This window comes from Triturus cristatus, chromosome 11 (assembly GCF_964204655.1).
Source record: "Triturus cristatus chromosome 11, aTriCri1.1, whole genome shotgun sequence".
In the NCBI taxonomy this organism is placed as follows: domain Eukaryota; kingdom Metazoa; phylum Chordata; class Amphibia; order Caudata; family Salamandridae; genus Triturus; species Triturus cristatus.
In genome coordinates, this window is record NC_140594.1 from 235,399,531 (window position 1) to 235,422,314 (window position 22,784).

General features: G+C 44.3%; 1 protein-coding gene across 5 annotated transcripts in view; it reads left to right on the plus strand.

Moving 5' to 3' along the window:
* MYO18B (myosin XVIIIB) overlaps window positions 1–22,784 on the plus strand; it is a 1,573,426-nt gene that overhangs the window by 556,786 nt on the left and 993,856 nt on the right. For all 5 annotated transcript variants that reach the window (XM_085634174.1, XM_085634172.1, XM_085634173.1 and 2 more), the window contains 2 exons: window positions 16,171–16,363; window positions 22,392–22,472. In XM_085634174.1, the coding sequence (XP_085490300.1) occupies window positions 16,171–16,363; window positions 22,392–22,472 (274 nt within the window). The remainder of the gene's footprint in view (window positions 1–16,170; window positions 16,364–22,391; window positions 22,473–22,784) is intronic.

Below are 22,784 nucleotides of genomic sequence, written 5' to 3' on the forward strand. Positions count from 1 at the left end.
AAAACAGTAGCCACAGCTGAAGAATTTTGGGTAAGTTGCACCAGGACTGCAGGACCAATGTATAAGGTTGTTTAGGGGTCCTCTTGTGTTGTCCCATAGGAGGCTGAGAAGATATGTTTCAAATACTTGGATAATATCCACTTTGAAAAGCTTCTGAGTGCTCTATGTGTTTTTTCAGGGCATTAGTCTTGCCCGGAGATGATCTATCGACACGTTTCAACCGTAAAGGAACTTGGGAGTCTTCTGAGCTCCCATGAATCTAGTGGTTAGAAATAGTTGGCCATTTGGTCAGAATAGTCCAGATATACTACAAATGAAAACATCAGTGAGATATGACCCAAAATACAACTTGCATACAATAACAATACTTTCCACCTAATGGTGTAAACATGTTTTAATAAACAGCAAAACATATTTTTTTTCAGATTAAAATATGTTACAATGTAAAATATCTGGTAACACATATTAAACTGCTTATTACCTGGGTTTTTAAGGCCAGTAAAACTACAAATCTAGGCTTGTGGACTCATGTGAGCAAGAGATTAAATTATTTATGCTAGAGGGACAAATAATTACAAAAATATCAGTAATATGAACAGCAGATGGAGAGCTATGCATAAAGTTAAAGTTAGGGAAAAAGAGAGAGATTGCCAGTAATTCTTTCTCATGCTGAACCTCTCAATAGGCATCAGCCTCATAACTGTGGCTATGTTTGAATGAATCAAAACCAAAGGAAATGATGGACGGAGTGTTGAACATTGCAAGCACTCACCCCCAGTCAACTGATCTGGGTTTAATCCATCACCGTTCTTTAGCCCACTCTGCCACCCCAGTTCAGACATGGCCATATGCAAATCAGTCTGACCCTGTGCCTCATGGGAACAGTCCAGCCCGAACTGCCAAGCCATGTCTTCCCTGGATCGGAAACAAGCTTCCTAGGACCGGTTTCTGGCATATGTTTGAATGAATGCCATACTGTATTCATGGAACAATTACCCTTCTATTTAAATTTAGTATGTCCTTAGGGCATCTGCAATTTAATCCTTATCCTCTGAGCATACTGTAGGTGACAGAGGGAGAGATAAAGATGGTGTTGCACCACACAAACGTAGCGCAAACCTTAAACTGTGCTGTGTCCACTTGGATGGATCTTTGTCTGCAAGTGAGGCTAAAACCATAAATTCAGTAACATACCAATGACAGCGAAGCAGTTTTTGGCCCACTTGATGACAGACAAGGATTCCAAACCCTGAAGGTTTATTAACAAATTAGTAATGTTGCAATCAAAAATATAAACAGATGGACTATAAATCGATAATCACCTGAATACAGCATAATCAAATATAATCCAGGTAACTCAAATAACAAATGTGAGAACAGGTTATTGAAAGTCAGTGTGTGCAAAGTTACAAAAACATCCCTAATGCTAATGAGTCAGGGAATTTAGAAGCAATAGGTGACAGGAAATTTAGTATCAAAAGCAGAACCAAATGAAGGTTCTGATCAAGAAAAGGAGAGATGCGCTTGCTCTAGAAAGTAATTCTATGAGCAGAAATATTCGGGGCATGTGGGTCTTAAGAGAGGGAAAGGATCGTCCTCCTGCAAAGGACGGTCCTTTCTCCCAAAACCCTAAACCCATTCCCAAAAACCTATAACACCCCAACATACCACCCCAAAAACGTGCATTACCGCGACCTCGCATAAGGCCTAAAGTCGCGTCCAAAATGCACTTTGAAACTAGGCCCAAAACACCCCTTCCCCTCCATGAATTTTCTTCAAAACACTTGCAAACAAAATTAGACATTCCCACCTCTGATCCCAGCTAAGTACATCCACTTAGAACCACCTGGAACACACTGCAATCGAACCCCAAAAACATGTAAACACTCACATTTAACATGGGCTCCTATGGCAGCGCCTTCCTTCCTCGACTTTGACGAAATACACCCTTCCCATCCATAGATTCCTCCCAATCTTCCTGCACACCCATGAATTCCCTCTCCCTACCACTCACAGCAGCCCCGTTCCTCTGGAGCAAGTGGAACACCCTTAAAACCACTTCTCCACCACCTCAAAAACGCCCGTTGGATAACATGGCAATTCAGGCCATCACTCCATCACAGACTGCTGAAACTGAATAAAAGTAATCTTTGAATCTGGAGAACAATCATTGAATACAACAAAAACGTTGAAGGTTGCCAAATGAAACAGAAGGACAGCCAACTTCTTATACCAAACGTATGACTTACTGATAGCACTGTAATGCTCCAACTTCTGATCTACTCTATCGACACCACCCATGTACTTATTGTAGTCTAAAACGCACACAGGTTTCCCCACTTCAGCAACCTGACCAATAACAGTCACAGGTGAAGTACTTTCCTCATGAATGGTAGTCAGCATGTGGACATCTTTCCTGTCTGAAACTTTCACAACTAGAAGCTCATCACTACGCAAGGCACTGCACTGTCCCCTCTGAGGGTTTTTTTAAAACAAGATCTTTAGGGTAACATGTATGATTAGAGTTGATTGTGTCACGTGAAACAGTATCCACTTTGAACAATTCCTTCAACAATTGCCCCCCAGTGTAGAAGTTATCTGTGTATAAATGTGAACTTTGTTAAAAAGTCCTCTACCAAGTTCCCACACAATTTTCTGACTGACTCCAACAGTGGACGGACAACCAGGGGGATCAATAGTAGAATGCCTATGAATGTACAACCTAAAATTGTAAAATTATAGACATATCCAGTCCTTCTCTCAGACAGTATATAAATCTTAATTCCATAAAGTGCCCTCTTGCTAAAAATATACTGCCTAAAAACCAAACGGTCCTTGATCAGGAACAAAGACTCATCCACTGCTATTTCTTTCGCTGGAACATAGCTCTTTGAAAAGCGATCTACAAAATTGTCAAGGACAGGCCGAATCTTGAAGAGACGGTCACAATCAGAACTGTCTCCAATTAAACACCAAGAAGACTGAGGTGATGGTGTTTGGTACGCGCCCCGGTTGTTGGAAGGAAAGTTGGTGGCCTTCTGAGCTAGGTGGGATCCCCTCTCCGGTAGTGGAGTTAAAGAACCTTGGGGTATGGCTTGACCCGGCACTTAGTTTTACCTGCCATACGAAGAAGGTTGCTGCCTCTTGTTTTGGCATCATCAGGAGCATTAGGCCGGTGCTCAAATTTTTTGACGCCAGTACGAGACAGCTGGTGGTCCAGGCCTTGGTTCTATCTAGAATAGATTACGCTAGTGCATTGCTCGCAGGCACGAACAAGGCTGAACATGCGCGGTTACAAAGAGTTCAGAACGCCGCTGCTAGAGCAATACTTGGGTTGCCCAAACGCTGCTCAGTGTCCGGAGCATTATATACTCTTCACTGGCTACCTGTTGTGCGGCGTATTGAGTTTAAGGTGTTGTGCCTGGCCTTCAAAATTTTGAAGGGCTTGGCCCCTCCTATCCTTATGAATCTCCTTACTCCGTACACTCCTTCGCGCTTGTTGAGATCTTTGGGCCAGAACTTGGCGGTTGTTCCTCGCTTTAGGTTGACCAGGGCGGGTGGCCGCTCCTTCCGAGTGGTAGCTGCCCAGCTCTGGAATACTCTTCCTGCTGAAATCCGTGCTGTGGATAATCTAACCAGGTTTAGAGGGGCTATTAAAACGTTTCTTTTTAATAAATCAAAGTAATTCCACTGCATACTGTGTGTTGTGTTCACCTTTGGCGCCAGGACGCCCCTTTGCTGGGGCAGCTGTGCGCGGTATAAAACTTAGTAACATAACATAACATAACATAACAATCAGGGTGATTCTGTGGCAATGCTGAACTATTATCAACAAAATGCAGCATTCGAAGGAGAATCCAATACTGATCACGACTCATTGTTGCCGGAAATATAGCAGTTGCCATCAAGGGACTAGTATAACAATATGAAGCAAACAACGGCTTCCTTATCAATCTCATTAAAATATATAAACCCCAGAACTTCTTCACCTCAACCAGATTTGTGGGAGTGTACCAGGTAGCTATTGAGTGGGACTTAAGTCTGGCACTGTTGTCCCTCAAATATTAATCAGCACACAAATTAGTCTGATCAGCAATCGAATCCAAAATTACATCGTCCATAAACAACTGAAAGAAATGATAGGCAAGAAGTTGTCAGTATTGACTCTACACCCTGCAGCATCACTAAAGGCAGGCAACACCGGGTGCACATGTTTGGGGCAACCCGAAGTTCAGCACTTTCAATGGGAAGCCTTTTAGCCCCAGGCTGCAGTCCAGATTCCTCACGCTGCACTATTGGCATATCACTGTCCTCCTCTAAAAGAGGCACTTCCTCCATACGGAGATGTCTTCCTTATCAGATGATTACCCTCGGATGGAAAATTCACTGCCAGAATCTTGAACTTCTTCCTTTGCCTCAGATGCAGTTAGTCTCAGAACCATGGTCAGAGAAGATTCGAAAAGCAAACCAACAACCTTCTGAGCGGAAATCCCGCAGCTAGCCATAATCCTTGCTCATAAAAGTAACACAACAAATAGGTGAACAATAACCAACACTTTAAAATAAGTAATTAACAAAGTGTGGCTTTATCAAACAGACAGTAAAACTACTGCCATAATGTAATATGAAAGTAAAAGTCAATCAATACAAAGCACGCAAAGAACTATACTCAAAAACTATACCATTCTTGTGCCAGAGACAGCTAGACTGAGGATCACCTGCATCTACTCTGCACAGACACAGTAAGCACCACCAATAACACACTAGAAAGGAAAACTAAAAGAAAATAACACACAAGACAACACAATACTCATCTTCCACAAATCCAAGGAGAATATGACACACTATAGAACAGGAGTTAAATATGCTGTTAATATTACACCATTTACAAAAAACACCTTGATGCAGGGCAATCATACTAATTTGGCATAAACAGTACAAAAAACGTTTTCTTACCAAATACATGCAACTACACAAACTGCAGATCTACCAGTGCCGAAACCATTAGCAGGAGTTGCCACAAATAAAATCAAAAGCTTTGCACTAGAATAAAAAGAAGAAATAAAACATTAAGGTCACAAATCAAATAATGAGAAGAAATAAAACAGTTAACATAATAAACCTATGAACTCTGTCCTTGGGGGCAGATCAGCATCTCAAACGTCGGATCTGCCCCAAGGGGGGCACAAAGCAAAGGCAAGAAATTCACACCATAGAGAGTAGTGACCCTTACCCTAGACAAACACTGCTTCACACACACCACCATCCAAATGCCAGCCACACACGTCGCCAGCCAGAAGCTAGTCTACACACACTGCCAGGAAAATCCCCAGTTCAAACCGACCATCAACCAAATGCCAGTCCACACACACCACCAGTCAAACGCCAGTACTCTACAGTAAACATTTCCCCAATAAAGGGAAGCAACCCTTTCCCAAGGGGACGCTCCCCAGCATACAAATATTCATCTCCTTGGTGTCTAGTGGCTTTTGGGCCTAAAAATATGTCTGATCTGCCCATGAGAGGCTGAACACAGCCAAATATTGCCCCAATGAAGGGGAGCAACCTTTGCCCAAGGGGCTGCACCCTGACATACAAATATTTATATCCCTGGTGTTTAGTGGGTTTCTGCCCCCCCTTGGGGGCAGATTGGCCTAACATATAGCCGATCTGCCCCCGTGTGGGGGGCAGAAAACAGCAAAAACATTGCCCTAATAAAGGGGAGTGACCCTTGCCCAAAGGGCAGCTCCCCGACAAACAAATATTATCTCTACGGTGTCTAGTGGCTTTCTGGCATAAAAGCATGTCCTATTTGCCCCTGGGGGTGGAAAATAGCCACAATATTGCCCCCAATAAACGGGAGAGACCCTTGCCCAAGGGGCCGCTCCCCACAGAAAAAGAAAATGCCTAGTGGTTAGTGGTTGCATTACTGCTGCGAGATTGTGGCCCCACCTGCAGTCACAAATCAAATAATGAGAAGAAATAAAACAGTTAACATTATAAACCTATGATCTCTGTCCTTGGGGGCAGATCAGCATCTCAAACGTCGGATCTGCCCCAAGGGGGGCACAAAGCAAAGGCAAGAAATTCACACCATAGAGAGTAGTGACCCTTACCCTAGACAAACACTGCTTCACACACACCACCATCCAAATGCCAGCCACACACATCACCAGCCAGAAGCTAGTCTACACACACTGCCAGGAAAATCCCCAGTTCAAACAGACCATCAACCAAATGCCAGTCCACACACACCACCAGTCAAATGCCAGTACTCTACAGTAAACATTTCCCCAATAAAGGGAAGCAACCCTTTCCCAAGGGGACGCTCCCCAGCATACAAATATTCATCTCCTTGGTGTCTAGTGGCTTTTGGGCCTAAAAATATGTCTGATCTGCCCATTGGGAGGCTGAACACAGCCAAATATTGCCCCAATAAAGGGGAGCCACCTTTGCCCAAGGTGCTGCACCCCGACATACAAATATTTATATCCCTGCTCTTTAGTGGGTTTCTACCCCCCCTTGGGGGCAGATTGGCCTAACATATAGCCGATCTGCCCCCGTGTGGGGGGCAATAAACAGCCAAAACATTGCCCTAATAAAGGGGAGTGACCCATGCCCAAAGGGCTGCTCCCCGACATACAAATATTATCTCTACGGTGTCTAGTGGCTTTCTGGCATAAAAGCATGTCCTATTTGCCCCTGGGGGGTGGAAAATAGCCACAATATTGCCCCCAATAAAGGGGAGAGACCCTTGCCCAAGGGGCCGCTCCCCACAGAAAAAGAAAATGCCTAGTGGTTGCATTACTGCTGCAAGATTGTGGCCCCACCTGCAGTCGCACAGCAGCAATGAACTGCAAAGAGACACCGGGAGAGAGGAAAAGCCTCTCCTTTCTCCCGGTGCCTCTCTGCCCTTGCCAATCCTTCCCCAGAGGAAAAACTCACTGTTTCCACCAAGGCGCTGGAAGCAAATGGCTTATAGCGCATCCCGGCATCTTTTGTTGACGTCAGCGTGTGACGTGCACACTGACGTTGTCAGATCGCTGAGGTGGGGGGTTGGCAGTAACAACAAAAGTGCTTCCACTGCCATCCCCAATTGAGGCATATTGCGAGGGGGCTCATGGAGGGGGTGCCAGTGCTCTCAACACGAGTCAATGCTCGGATGGCGTAGAGCTTCCCTCCACACACGCCCACTGTGGCAGAAGACAGCTCCATGCCGACAGAAACAAAGAAGGGTTTAAACATGTCTCAGGCCCACCATTGCAGCCTATGTGCAGTCATTAACTGATATTTCAATCTGGCAAAACAACCCTTTTACCAGGTCTCAACCTTTGCTTATAATGCATATAAGTTACCCCTAGGGTAGGGCTTAAACAGCCCAGAGGCTGGACATGTGCTTTTAACTTTTACATGTCCTGGTAGTGAAAAAGCCTTAACTTTGTTTTTCACTAATGAAAAGCCTACCTCTCCCATAGAATAACACTGGAATGCCTTATTACATTTAATGAATGATAACTTTCAATTGCGAGCAAGAAGGAATGTCAAGTGTGGTGTCTAAGTAATTTTTAAAGCCCTCTTTACAGGCAAAGTTGTATTTTAACTCACAACTGTCAAAATGCCACTTTTACAAAGTAGCCATTTTCTTGTCCCAACCATTTGGTGTCTGCTGCCTGTATCATGGGTCACATGACTAGGTGCAGCTGGCAGTTGTTTTTTGTGTATTGTTTGTAGACAGTGAGACAAAGGAGCATAGGTGTTGTCAGAATGGGACATCTTATCAGGGCAAAACTGTCTCGTACCACACTTGCACTTCAACAGGGCTGCCTCAGCACACTCACAAAGGACCTCACGTTAGTCTTAAGTATTTTCACCCCACTCCCCTTAGAGCCAGGGCAGGGAAGGAAGGAAATTCCAGCCGTGATTAAGCCTGGGCAAAGCACTACGCTACGCTCGTGTAGTTTGCGAAGTTCGCGCTACTTCGCACTACGCGAATTGCACAGTGCGAACACGCGTAGCGTAGTGTTGCGTAGTGCTGCGGTCATTTTTTGCTTGCTCGCTGTCCTCAACGTCAAGTTGGCGACCGCGAGCAAGCAAAATGACATCCCGGCGAGTCTTTTTCCTTGTTCGCGATCAGCAACCTCAATTTGGCGATCGCGAGCATGGAAAATAAACCTCCCGGCGAGATTCCCAACGCGAGGAGGTCAGGTTTCTCATTGCGAGTGGTCGCGTATGCTCGCGACCGCTCGCAATGAGAAACTACCAGTTCGCGTTGAGAAAGCTGCCGCTCGAGTAAAAGTCTACTTGAGCAGCAGAAAACTACAGCTCGCACTGTGCAAGATGCCATTTTCAATGATTGCACAGTGCCGGTTGCTTGTCCGCACTGTGCAATCATTGAAAACGACATCTGGCACAGTGCGAACAAGGTACTACGCAGTTCGCGAAGTGCTACGCGTAGCTCGCGTAGTGCGAACTGCACTTTGCGTAGCTTTGCGAAGTGCTACTTCGCGAACTACGCCCAGGGTTAACCGTGATGGGAGGGAAGTCTAGAAGTTGATCCCACTTCATAGCTGGCACCAGGTATAAATATTGGACCCTCAGACCAATTCTTCAGATCACTTCTGGGCCTGGGGAAGACTCAGAAGAATGGCTGCTCTACTGCCCTGCTGCTGGAAGGACTGCCCCTCTGCCCTGCTGCAAAAATGACTGCCCAGCTGCTTTTTGAAAAAAGACGGGGCCTGCTCCTTGGGTGCAGAACCACCAAACAGACTCCAAGGGCTAGCTGACTGGCCTCCTGTTCTGAACCACTGGGACTTACCAAACTCCAGTGACTTGCCCAGCATCTGCCCAGCTACCATGACTCAACTGGACCTACCTGTGCCCTGCTGCTGTCCTCTGCTGGATGGAGTCCTAATCCCTAAAAGATGCCCCCCAAAGTCCTAGACTCTTGGGTGGCATCAGAGTGTACTCCTCCTGGCCCAAATGTGGGTTTCATCAGAACCAATGCAGTGTGATGCAACTCGACGCAGCGCAACACAGGACCTTGCATCCAAGCCTGGGCGTAGTGGGCGTAGTGGGGCTACGTGGAGCAGCGCGTAGTGTGGCAAAATCTACGCACACTCGTGCGCTCCGGGTAGCCCCACTACGCGCTGCCCGCCTCCCTCCCGCCCGCCCTAATTTTAAAATAATTAAAAGAAGGTTTAAAGTAAATATAAACCTCTTAACCTCAGCGCGGTGTCCCGGGGCTCCCTCCTCTTGCTGATGGTAACTTCTTCACGCAAATGCGCATGCACGGATTCCCGCGCATGCGCATTTCTCGCGGGGAAGAAGTTACCGTCAGCAAGAAGAGGGAGCCCCGGAACGCCGCGCTGAAGGTAAGAGGTTTATATTTACTTTTAACTTTCTATTAATTATTTTAAATTAGGGCGGACGGGAGGCGGGTGGCGGGCAGCTCTGCTTCGCTACGGTGTATGCATAGCGCTGCCTGCTTCGCCTACTTCGTAAATGGCGAAGCAGGCAGCGCTACGTGCACTCCGTGGGCGAAGCGGAGCACGACGCCCAGGGTTACTTGCATCGCAGCACCTTGTAGCTCCTGATCTACGGAAGAACCAACACAGTGCAATGCACCTCAATATAGGACCTCGCATTGCAGCACCTCACCACTTCTGATCAGTGGCTTCATTGGCCTCATCGGAACAGAAGCATTGCGATGCAACAGGATGAGGTACCTTGCAGCTCCTGATTGTCAGCCCTATGAAAACCGATGCAACTCAACGCAGTACGACTCAGGACCTCGCATCTCAGTTCTAATACAACCAGGTACATTGACCAGCAGGCCGAACTCGGTCCTGTTCTTGGCCTTTGCTCCATCAGATCAGCTTGAACTTGTCAATTTGTCCTAGTACAGTGTGACCAGATAACCCCATTTGTTGCTTTTCCTTTTTTGGCATTACTTTTACCTAAGACTTCGAAATTGCATATCTCCAGTTGTACTGATTGGATTTGTATCGTCCTCGTATCATTTTATTTATTAAAATGTACTCTATTTTTCCAAATTGGAGTGATATTTTTTCTTGTGTGGTGTTTTCACTTTATTAGTGTTTGAGTGCTGCATACAACTTTACATATTGCCTCTAAGTTAAACCTGACTGCTTTTGTGCCAGGCTACCAGAGGATTAAGCAGAGGTTAATTAATTGACTTTTGTGGTTCACCCTGACAGGGATTGTGGTCGTTTCAAGAGATGGGTTAATACCCCCCCTTCAACCAATACCTCAACTTCTCACATGCATGCAGATATGTTTTCTTAAAGAAACGCTGGCCCATTTTATGAAAAGCATTGGTAAAGCCAAATGGTCGAGCATTGATGCCAGCCTTTGGAGCTTATCAATACTTGTGTTTTTGTCATGATTTTTATAAATCTTAATTGTTGGTGGAGCTGTCAGGTTTCAACAATATGATAAAAACTTTGGCTAAAAGTAACATTTTTTTGGCCCTCAAAAACTATACATCGGATAGTAGTAGGCCATACCACTGAAGGGAACTACTTTTCCTGTGGGGTTGCTCCTTGTGAAAGAGCAGCATGCCTTCAGTCACTGTGAATTTGGCCAGTGGATGAATTGGGATGACTCATTGCCCCATACTGTATGCTGCAGTGGGCAAAAGAAAAATGTGAATGACACAACAAACCAATGAATGGTGAGAGTTGGCTCAAAGTAAGTAAGTATATTATGTATAATTTTAGTGAGAACAAAGGTTTTAGGCTAATGCCAGACCTAAAAATATGCACTAAGCAATATTTTGCTGTATCAGCCTTTTAAGTTTTAAGTTTGAGGGTAGCGGGGGAACAATACACACAGTCGCCCAGCAATTACCAACCCCCCCATAAAATGCCAGCTCATTGGCTTTACCATTGTTTGTTTTCCTTGCCATCTATGCGGTGCGTGGAGTAGACGTAAACATCAGTTTCTTGGATAATAAGAATAATAGTGATGATGCGTCTGTCTCACTAAGGAGGCCCAGAAACGTCAGCACCTATGCCCGTAGACAGGCGCGGCCATATGAAGCACAGCTGGAAGGAAACCCCGCTTTGCGAGTGGAATGGAGATTTAATAACACTCTGTACACAGTATGGAGCATCCAGCACGGGTACCTCGTCGCCATGACAACCGGGGCATATGATTGGAACTGTGGGGAGTTGTTATTCGATTTTAATATTTTCCCATTGTAATAAATTTAGATGGACTTCTTTTTGCAGCCTGTCCAATAGATATAACTCTGTTCCATAAATTATGCAAATGTTGGGTCGGAATTGCTGTTAGCTCCCATGCCCTGAAGGTTATGGCTGTACTTATCAAATGTACTGAATATTATTTCAAATCCAGGCTCGCCCTGCCTCTGCAATTTTCTGTATCGACTTCCTGCGAGCACAAGTTGATGTCTTATTTGTAATATATTCTCTTGGCGTCAGTGGGCATGAAACTCGGAGCCATGCAATTCAAAATAATAAATAGAGTTTATTGGACAGCGGTCACGAGACTCACGCAAAGTTTAGCAGTCTGCCACCAATACCGGAAATGGAAAGGAATGCCTCCGGCAGAGACACGCGCAGTATGTCCGCGTGTGGAGAAAGGTTTAACGAGAGGTGTTTTTGATTTCAATCCTTTTATGCCAAACTCGAACAAATCATTATCCTTACTTCTTAAACGATTTAACCATTTTATGAGCTATAAAGCTATAAATCCTTACATCAGCCGTGACTTTTCAGCTGCAAATGCGTATTCCCTGACAAATCAGTGCATTATTTTTTTACTGAATGCATTTATTGTTGTGATAACTATTGAAGACCATTTAAGTAATCTTAATTATGTTTTTAAATTATATGCAGGGCTCCGTTCTCCTTGTTCTTTTTATACTTCGAAATTCGAATATTTTAAAATCTGGACTACAATAATGCCCTTATGCTGATTTACAATGTAATTTAATACGTAGCTCTGGTTAGATAGAAAATCATGTTTTAACATTCATTCCTTCATTTATTATATGTTGCGCTGCAAGGCATATGTCTAGAAGAACTTCTGAAAAACATTGGGCACAACACTTTTGCGACTGCAAAATTACAAATGTTGAGTACAATGTACTATTTTGCGGGTCAAAAATGCTGTGTTTGTGATCCAGTGGCATATCTAGGGGGGTTGGGGGAAGGGGGTGGTCCGCCCCAGGCGGCACTGTTTTTGTGGGCTTTGGAAGTGAGCAAGTCGTGTCTGTCGAGTACCACCATCACCCTGCCCCCCCCCCCCCCCCGGAACAAGTCTTCCATCGGCTGCCGCCCCCCCTCCCCTCTTACCTGCACCGGGCCGCAAAGTGAGATTGTGCTGTGGGGCGCAGTAGGTCTAGCTACGCTAATGTTATGGTCGATTCTGATCTACAATTTGGATGGTCGTCCCTTGTAATTGTGAGTCACAATTGCAGTTGCAAACCATTGGTCAGTTACTGACACCTCTAAGGTTTTGGTAACTGACCAGTGGTTTGCAACTGCATTTGTGGATTCTGTCGGGTGATCTTGGGCAGCAGCTAGTCAGCAAGGGACCATTGCCTGCTCCCCTTATGTATTACCTAACAAAAACATTATTTAAAAGCAACACCAATTCTTTTCAGAAACAGAGGCTGCTTTAAAAAAAAGGTTTCGAGGTTAGAAATGCAAATCCAGGAATGCTAGTCTGCTGCTTTTTGCAGGCTCTCCCTTTGTTTATAGCCAATCAGAGAGGTACTGGTGCACGAGGGAGGGACTGACACTCTTGCTTCCCGTGATTCCATTGTGACATCCCTGGTGGCGCCTACTTCCAGGTGAGGTAGGTACTCACCACTGGTGGACTCCGGGCCTGGTCTGCGCTTGCTCCCCCCTCCACCTTTGCAGATCCTCACCTGCATTGTGATCCTTTGAGACGCAGCGGAAATTACTATTTAGGGCTCAGTGGGTGTCCGTCAACTTTGGAAGTCCCATGGCCTGCCCTTTAGCATGCCACCAGGGGGAGGGGCGCACTCCCATCATTGCATATGGGCCCTCTCTGTGGGTAGCCCCACTTACTTGCTGCTTAATACCCAACTCATCCCTCCCAACCCTGTACATGACTTAACCCCGTAGGATACCCCACTATTTTGCCTTGTAGCACAGATTGGACCCTGCTTACTGGACACGGCTTCACAGTACCTTGCGGCACTTCCAGATTTCTGCCAGTGGCCTTGGGCCAGTATTTAGGCCCCCCCAGCCGTGGTAGCTGCTCATGCTGCCCAGGTGGGGCAAGCGGGCCACTTGACTGCAAATGCCACCTTCATCTGTTCCCCCTTTTGACATGCCCTTGTTGATGAGAAAGGCCAAATTGTGAGCCTCTGAGATGCAGGGGGAAATACTACTGAGGGCCCTGCAGGTGGCCGCCATCTCTGCAAGAGCCATGGCCTGCACTGAACGTGCCTGCCCTCTGCACGGACTGGATCCGGCATATTGGACCTGTCTTTGTGGCGTCTCTCTGCCCTTCAAACCTTCCGCTGTTTGCCTTAGGCCGGTGTCTGGGTGTCCCCTCAGTGGTGGCGGCTGCTCGTGCTGCCCCAGGGGGGCAAGCGGGCCACCTGTTTGTGAAAGCCAGGTTCACCTGTTTCCACTTCTGATGCTCCTTTGGAGATTGGACGGAATACACCCCTTTGCCAGTTGCACAAACTTAAATGGACCTGTACACATGGGCCCACCTCTGGCATCCACAGCGCTGCTGAGGTGCCTCCTCCAGTAACTGACATCTCAGCACAGGCAGACCAAGATAAAATCCTAAAGGCGGTCCAGGACTCCGGAGCAGCAGTTAAGGCCAAACTAGGAGAAGTCAAAGTGGATGTCTCGTTCCCTCTGTCAATATCTCCGCAATGTGGCTGGTCAGGTTACTGAACCCGAAACTAGAGTCTCTATGGTGGAAGACAAGGTGTCAAGCATTAAGCCTCATGTCTCAAAGCTGCTCTTAGCAGCGGCATCCCTGGAGGAGCAGGCTGAAGATGCCGAGAATTGCTTGCAGAGGAATAATTTGTGATTTATTTACTTTCTGAGGGATTGAGGCATCTGTTAGAGCAATGGCTCCAGACCTGGGTCCCAGCTGACAAACTCTCTTGATCCTTTGTGGTGGATAGGGTGCACCCTTCCCTAGCCAGGAAGCCTTCCCCAGGACCCCCCCATCCTATCCTTGTCCACGTCCTCAAGAGTCGAGTCCCCATTCTCCACGAAACCCATGAACACCAGGACCTGTGCTTTCAGAATGCCAAGATCGTGATCTTTACAGATCATACAAGTGCAGTCGAACATGACAGATGCTCCTTTAAAGACGTCAAACAGAAGCTCCGGCCCGTTAGCCTCCAGTATATGCTCCTCTTCTATGCTCAATTGAAAGTCATTTTTAGCTTTATGACCAATTCTTTGATAATTGACTTAGTTCCAGGCACATTGCCTTACCGCTCCCGGAGTCTTGCTCCTAATTGATTTTGAGAAGAAATTTGATACTGTTACATTTTTTGTGAATCAGTCACCGTTCTTTATGCTATGCCTACTGTACAGGCCTACATTAACGGTATCCTTTCTCCCCTCCTATTTGCATTAGTGATTAAACAGCTAGCACATCTTATCAGATGTGATGCTCGGATCCGGGGATGACCCTGGTGAGGATGACCGGAGGAGCATATAGCCTTATGCCCAGATGACCTCTTATTGTTCCTGGAGGTCCCAATATTGTCAGCCCCAGATGACTGGAGATTCTCCACCTATACAAGGAAACCTCTGGGCTTCGGATAAATGGATCCAAATCTTTTCTGATGTTGGGTGCCACGGGGAAAATTATTGGTGCCCTGGGATCCCAATGTGTCGTCTCTCCTCTCAGCATATATATATTTTTTCATTTTTCTGGAGCTAGCGTGGAACCTTAACCTGTGACCCCCTTATGACAGGGATGACCAGAGACCTGCAACGGTGTCGTAGATTACCCATGAATCCCCTATGATGAGTAGCATTGTTCAAATTATGTGTCTCTAACATTTTGTCTATGTCCTCACGAACAATCCAAGTAACCTTTGACCTGCACATGGTAATATCTCAAGACATCTCGCAGGGGAGAAAGCTTCTTTACGGACTTAGGTGTTGGGATTTTTGTGTGCAGCTGTATAAAGAAGCAGCTAACTGCGTGCATATTCATTTTTTGGAAATCTTCTCTACTTTGACTGGTTAGAGGGGAAACATGCCCAGATGAAGCAATAATATATATTTATTAGCCCAATTCCTTTTCGGTCTCTAAAGGTAAAGAAATGGACGAAGGGAAACTGGCTTGCAATAATTGAGCATGGCACGCCCAACTATATTCATATATCTCATTTCCTTATGAAAAATATTTTTGTTCAACAAATCTTTACCATTTGTCTAAAGCACAGTGTAGCAGAAAGGTGTGTTACATTTTCACCATTAATGTTTTATCTACTACAATAACATCTTAAAGTGTTACAATCATATTTCTGTCTATGCACCTCCTTGACATGGGGTAGTGCTAGACTGCTGGTAAGAGGGATTTGAGTTCTAGGAAATTAGACAAGCAGGGAGTTCAGGAAAAATTCCAGAATGTTATTTGAAAGAGCAAATTCAATTAAAGGGTTCAAATAAGGGATTTAAGAGCAGGAAATAAAGTAGGAATAATTGACAACTGCAATGATTGAGGAAAGAAATACAAGCACATTTCTTTACATGCACTGGAAAAAAAATCATCCATGGTCATGTACGAAACAAAAACAAAAAACACTGATAGCCACTGATTTCTTTTTTTAACAAATTTTGTAAATGTTAAAAAGCACTGGAAAAACACCACCAGAATTCACAACAGACAGAAGCTAAAAACAGCGGTTTGTATACTCCTATGTTATTTAAGACAGTATGGTACTATTTAGGAACCAAGCTGAAATAAAGCAAAATACAACAAAAGTCCTGTATGTCACAGGCAGTATTTTAATGGCTCTACCAGTAGGAGAGCCATATATGTTTGGTCTGTAATATTGTCTGTTGTATATATGAGAAACAAATTCATAGCTCTGCCATGGTAAAGATTAAAGAGTCATTTCATGACCAAGTGCGTGTTATATCAACGTAATGTCTATCTTTACAGATGCTTTTCCTCCAGTCATCTCTCTCTGGCATCCATTATGGTCATGGATGTTCCGGGTTTCCAGAATCCACGTCACCAGAAAAAGGAACGGGCAGCCACGTTTGAAGAACTTTGCCATAACTATGGTCATGAACGACTGCAATCGCTGTTTTACAAAAGAACGTTTGTTACCGAAATGGAGAGATACCAAGAGGTAAAAAATAAGTTTACTGCAGAATGTTTACTAAACTATATATGGCAAACCCAAATATTGTTGTACAGAGGGGAATGATAGAGAGTAGTAAATTAAGATAGATGATTGGGTTAGTATGGGTCTGTAACAAACTAGTAATGCCCAAAATTAAAACCACACATGTTTTTGGTATTGTATTGCAGATACAATAAACCTCCACAATTTCAGTAAAAAGATTTTAAGCTGCCATGTAATGGATCCATAAAACCAGGGTAGTGAATTGAGTACAAATGTTTTTGAGTATTAACGATCCAGTTCAAAGATCATTCATGGACTAAAATATGCAAGCAAAACAGGATTTATTGACGGGGAAGAAATGTTAATGATGCAGCAATCTTCTGCTCGGAAATTTAATAAATAGTGTACACTTAGGGTCAGATGTATCAACAAGAGGAATTGTTATTTCAAAATTGTGATTCTTACTGAATAGCAATTAGGAAATCGCAGTTTCTAGTCTTTGACAGTCTTATTTTTTAAATAGCAATTCCTGGTGGGTCTCAAATAATAAAACCAGATATTTGTAAAGTGCGAACAAATCATCCCTAAAGGTCTCAAGGCACTGGGGGCCGTCGGGAAGGTTAAGTGAGCTATTGCCCAGAGTCACATGATGCTGGGATGAGCTGCCGCAGGAGGCAGTAATCGAACCGTGAGCCCCATGCTCCAGAGGCAACTGCCCTGGTCGCTGCGCCACACATCTCCCCTCAACTTAACTTATGAATAATAATAAGATAGGCCAAATTTGTGACCCACTAGGAATTGCAGCCATCACGGGGATGGTGGCCTGCTGGGGACACTCATGTCTCTGATTGCTTCTTAATAAAACAATCTTTTTTCATTTTATAAATGTAGCTCATTTTCCTTAAAGGACAATGCTATATATTATGACGTTACATTCATTTTATAAAACAGAGCAAATCACACCTGAAGGTGTCTCTCGGAACTCGGCTTTTTCATGTGTTGCATCTGCTCATTTAAATAGCCAGGTTTTTAGCAATCTCTTGAATTGAGTGAAGTCCACACAGCTATGAAGGTAGCCAGGAAGTTGGTTCCATGCCCTCAGAGTAATATAAGAAAAAGCTCTGCTCCCATATCTTGAGGCATGAATTAGAGGAATGGTCGAAAGAGTCTTATCGCTGGACCTCAAAGTGCGAGCAGGACAGTAGTAACTTAATTTGTCCTTCAGGTACTGAGGGGCACTGCCTAATAGAGCTTTATGGATGAGGCAGCATGTCTTAAAGAAAATGCGGGAAACAACCGTTACAACGCATGCTTTTACCCTGCATGCCATTACAACGAAAATGGCCTGCTGTAGGGGGTATAAGGAGTTGGATTTAACTCCAACACCTTCCCTCCTGTTGCACACAGTGGAGTTGGAATAGTAATTTATACTATTCCAAACTCCAGCGCCCCTCGACAGCAATTCGGGGTACAAATTTGCGTTGTAACGGCATGCGGGGTAAAAGCATGCGTTGCAACGTCATACAACCAGAAAATGCGCTTTCTGATCGGTAGCCAGTGGAGTGACCTGAGGATGGGAGCAGAGAGAGAGCCTGCTGGGAGGTTACAAACAATCGGGCAGGTGTATTTTGTACAACTTGGAGTTTAGTCTAGCAAGGCATTGCTGTAGTCTAGACAACTAATTATCAGTGCCTGGGCGAGGCAGGAAGCCAGGGGAAACTTTCCTCTGGAGACTTATGGTAGCAAAACATATCCCTTTTGTATGTAGTGTAGTTGCTACATGACTTTTCCTGTTCATTCCATGGTAAATATTTATGCCTAGATTCTTTGCCGAGTGACTGGGGCATGGGACCACCTGACAGGAGACCAGAGACGTTGCGCTTTGCCAAACAGCAGAACCTCTGGCTTCTCGTTATGCAACTGGAGACAGTTCCTGGCTATCCAGGCAGCGATATCCCTCATACAGTCCTGAAAACAGTGCCTACTAACATCAGTGTTTTGTCTTATAGAAATGATCAGCTGAGGAATGTCGGCATAAGGGATTACTTCGAAGCCATATGTTTTGACAATCTGCGCCAAAGGAGCAACATAGATATTAAACAATGTTGGACTCAACGATGAGCCTTGATGTACTCTTTTGATGAGAGGAACCCACAGAGATGTGAAAGAACCCAGAGTGATAATTTGGATCAGGTCTTCTAAAGAATCAGCCAACCATTGCAGGATGGATCCTCTGACACCATTCTCAAGCAGTCTGCTGATCAGAATTGCATGAGAAATGGTGTTGAAAGCTGATGAAAGATCATGTAGCAAAAGAATAGCAGGACCCGATGGAATCTGTGACTGCCTCCAGTGCAGTCTCCGTGCTATGAACTACATTGGGATACGTTTTAAAAAAAGAAAATGTAATGTCCTAGTTTCATTTTTAAGAGCTCAGAGTGGGCTGCAAGACCTATGCCAGCTCTTCACAAATATATCTTGTTTCAAATTCTCGGAGGGGAAGGGGTCCCATATAAATCCCTTCTTATTTGCGAATGGGTTACTACCAGTTTTGAATTGGTGGTAATGTATTACTATTTTGCAACTGTAATCAAGTCACAAAACCTTAATACATACCACTGTGATTCGGTATTTGCAAGGGATGCCCTACAGTCACGCTTTCCAAATACCAAATCAGAATTGAGTCGCAAACGCAAATTGTGATTTGGTAGCAAGTTGCTGAATCACAATTAGCTTTTTGTAAACTGAAAACGGTTTTTGGGTGTTTGCAATCGGAACGGTTCTGTGAATCAAGCCGTTTGCAACCTCAAAAATGCTTTGTAGATCTGATCCTTAGTTGTCAGAAAAATGTGATGGGGTAAAAATAATATTCTAGTTTAGATATGATGTCCGCAAATACTGTTGTGACTATTTACAAGCTGTATTTTGTTTATCTAGTAGCAATTGACTATTTTGTCAATGGCTTCCATCAGATGCTTCAGTCTTCAACTCTCGATTCAAAATCCCGTATTTCCAGGCTTTTAAGTCAATTGTAAAATAAGGCTTAAAAGGTGTAAATAGGGGGGAAGCTGCCTCAGTAGATAGTTGACACTCAGGTGTTTGGAGACCAGAGGGAGTTGGAGAAATGCAGGTGATGCACTGGATCCAGGAACTTCCTCCCACTAGGCAGTGCAGACCTATTATTGGGGTTTCCCTCTAAGCTCCAAGAGTCCTTTCCATAACTGTGCCTGTTATACACAGTGTCCGGGAGAACAGGAGACACAGCACTTGGACAGCAGAGGGAGAGTGGGGCAAAGTCATAGAGGGCAGGGAAGGGTGCCAAAGTATCCAGTTATTGCTGGCACGAGGAGCTACTGATGGAGATACAGTAGGGTTGCAGATGTCACATGTTCTTTGTTTTAAAAAGTTAGAAAGGGAGAGTGGGAAGCATAACGGGAGATGCAGAAATGTGCCAGGGAACTGGACATCGTTTTAGTAGAAGGAAAGAGTGGGACCCTTAGGGAGGTGGAGGATATTGAGGAAGGTGACATCCTAAAATCCATTACTAATGTTCTCCCACTGCGCAAATGATCCAGGGGAGCAGCTTATAGAGCGCGGGTAATCATGGGGTTGTGCATAACGCAAACATGCAGATGGAGTAAATGTGTTCCAAGTAACATCATTGTATATTTGACCTACACTTTGATTACATATGATGCCACTTGGAACTCCTCTCTGGAAAACATTCAGCTAGACTAAAACCAGGCCAAAGACAGGACATACAAAAACTTAGGAACCTCCAAGAGTTATGAGATGAAACCCTTATATGGAAGAATCAGAAAGCTCCCATTACTTAAAATGTAGCCCAGGGTTGAACTACAAACCAAAGGAAGCAATGTTACACAGACACAGTGGTTAAATTTCTGGTTAAAAGAAAATGCGAGTTCTCAACTACAGAGTTTAATGCTTTATTGTCAATAGATTTAGAATTAAGTTTCCTGCAAGATTTCTCTTCAAGTTAATATCCAGTGAACCATTTAATAGGAATAAATATTACCGCATCATTAAATTTACTGTATTACCATTTATTTGCAAGTCTACAGTAGCTCAACAACAAACAGTGTATAATATTTAGCAATGGCAGTGCTTAGACCTTAGTAGTTAGGAGCTCTGTAAACCAATGGTTTAAGCGTGATTGGTTTAGGGAGTGGATGGTGGAAAACACTATGGGGGATATGTACAATGAAGTGGTGGAGCGTGTTAACCTCCTTGGCTTAACGACAGGCTTCGCCACTTCATAAACGCAAGGCTGCACCCTATTTACAAGAATGTGGTGCAGCCTTATGTTTCCCCCTGCGATGGCGCTAAGTTTAACAACTTAGCGCCAAGGCAGGCACCCTCATACCAGTGTCTGCGTGCATGGGAGGAATTGTTTATGTGTAGGAAGGTGTCCCTTCCTGCACATAAACAATCCTAAAATGCAATCCTGTCACTTTCATGTGTGCTGCTTTATGCAGCACACATGAAAGTGACAGAATTGCATTTTTTTAAAGATTTGTTTATGTACAGGAAGGGACACCTTCCTGTACATAAACAAACCATGGCATTTTGCTTTTTCTATGTGTGCTGCAGAAGGCAGCACACGTGGAAAAAGCAAAAGCCAGGAGACATAATGCATTTCTCCTTGTGTCGCCAACTTAAGACCAGGGTTTTCCACGTTAAGTGCAGTCGCGGCTCTCAGAGGGAGTGCTGTGGGGTGGGGGAGGGGCAGAGTGTGGGGTAGTGGACTCGGACATACGACGGAATGGAGTAAAGTAAATAAATACAGCTATTTACTTGCGCTCGCTGCATCGTCAACTCGGCAATGCAGCAAACGCAATGTAAATAGTTTAATATATTATTTACTTTATTTACTCGGTTCCGTCGTATGTCCGAGTCCACTGCCCTCCAGCCTGGCCCTCCACCGCCCAGCAGCACTCCCTCTGCGAGCCGCCACTGGTTAAGTAGCTTAACGCTGCCTTGTACATAAGGCAAGGCCCCTATCGCCAAGGGAACGTCACAAAATGTGACGTTCCTGTGGCGATAGGGGCTTGTACATATGCTCCTATATGACCTAAAGAACATTAATGTCGATGAGGGTTTCTAGGATGTGGTCAGGTTGCTAGTTGACACCACCATTTTACAGACTAGGAATTGACATTGAACTTATAAAAATATATATATATATATAGGCCTCACTCGAGTGACAGCCAAGCCTATATAAATTGCAATGTTCCAACGGATAGAACTTAATATAGAGGTTTGTGATATAATTTTTTTAATTGTGACAAACTCAGGAAAACTATGTAAAAATACACAAAATTACGCAAAATGTGATTTGCTGCTATCTTGAGTAACAATTTCACACGAAAATACCTGCCATCAAAAATTCACAGAAGATACTAGCAGAAAGGTAATTTGAGAAAATGTCTCCAGCGTTAGTAACATTTCCACGCAAACTAATTTCCCATGGCCAAAAAATACACAAACTAGCATAAGGTGACATTTTAGGATATTTAGTGAGCTTCAAGTAATGCAATTTTTCAAAATTCTCGCAGGAAATGCAAAGATTCGCTCAGACTTACTCAATATAAACTCAACTATTTGGGTTAAATCGGAGAAAGAGGAACTGGCTGCATTATGGATGCAATGCAAGTGCATATTTTGGAACCTATTGTGCCTCGAGGGGCATGGCCTCAACAGCCTGTCTATGCATAGCTTGATACATATATTACCGTGATTTTTCAAGTGTATGTTGTTTTTATGTGTTCCACCTTGGGCGTTTATTCTTATGCCATCCTAAAACTCGTAATCTTGACGGTGAAGCTCATGGCAGTCAGTTCTGCCTCGTCAAGTACAATTCCCCTCCAGATATTTGATTTCGAGGTGTTCTTTCCCCTTAGATGAGCACTAAACCCATTTGATGGACAATTTCATTTCTCACTGTCCATTTGTGTTTTTTAGTTCACCTATTATTGCACAAACTAAAACAAATCCGTTTTTCATTCTGCAGGAAAACGTGGAGGTGGCTTTTGACCTTCCAGAGCTCTCCCCGGATGAAACGGTGGCCGTCGTGGACCAAATGTCATCACAGGTAGGAAGCAAGGGCGCTCTGCCACACATTTACATCCTGTTGCCAGGAGTCCCCAGATGCAAGACATTAAACACGGGCATGATTACATTATTCAACGTATAATTTATTCATCTTGAAAACGACATTATTCCAATTATATCTCGCTTCGAGATTCCATTCATTTCTCATCACAAGATGTTTCAAAGTGAATGTTTGATGGCTTATAGTGAATAATTCCGTGTAACGTTAAAAAGGGTCCTTTTCCTCACAGAGCTGGACAAACGCAGCACAGTCGCGGTGCATTTAAATAAAGTCATGTTTTTTAGTTTGATT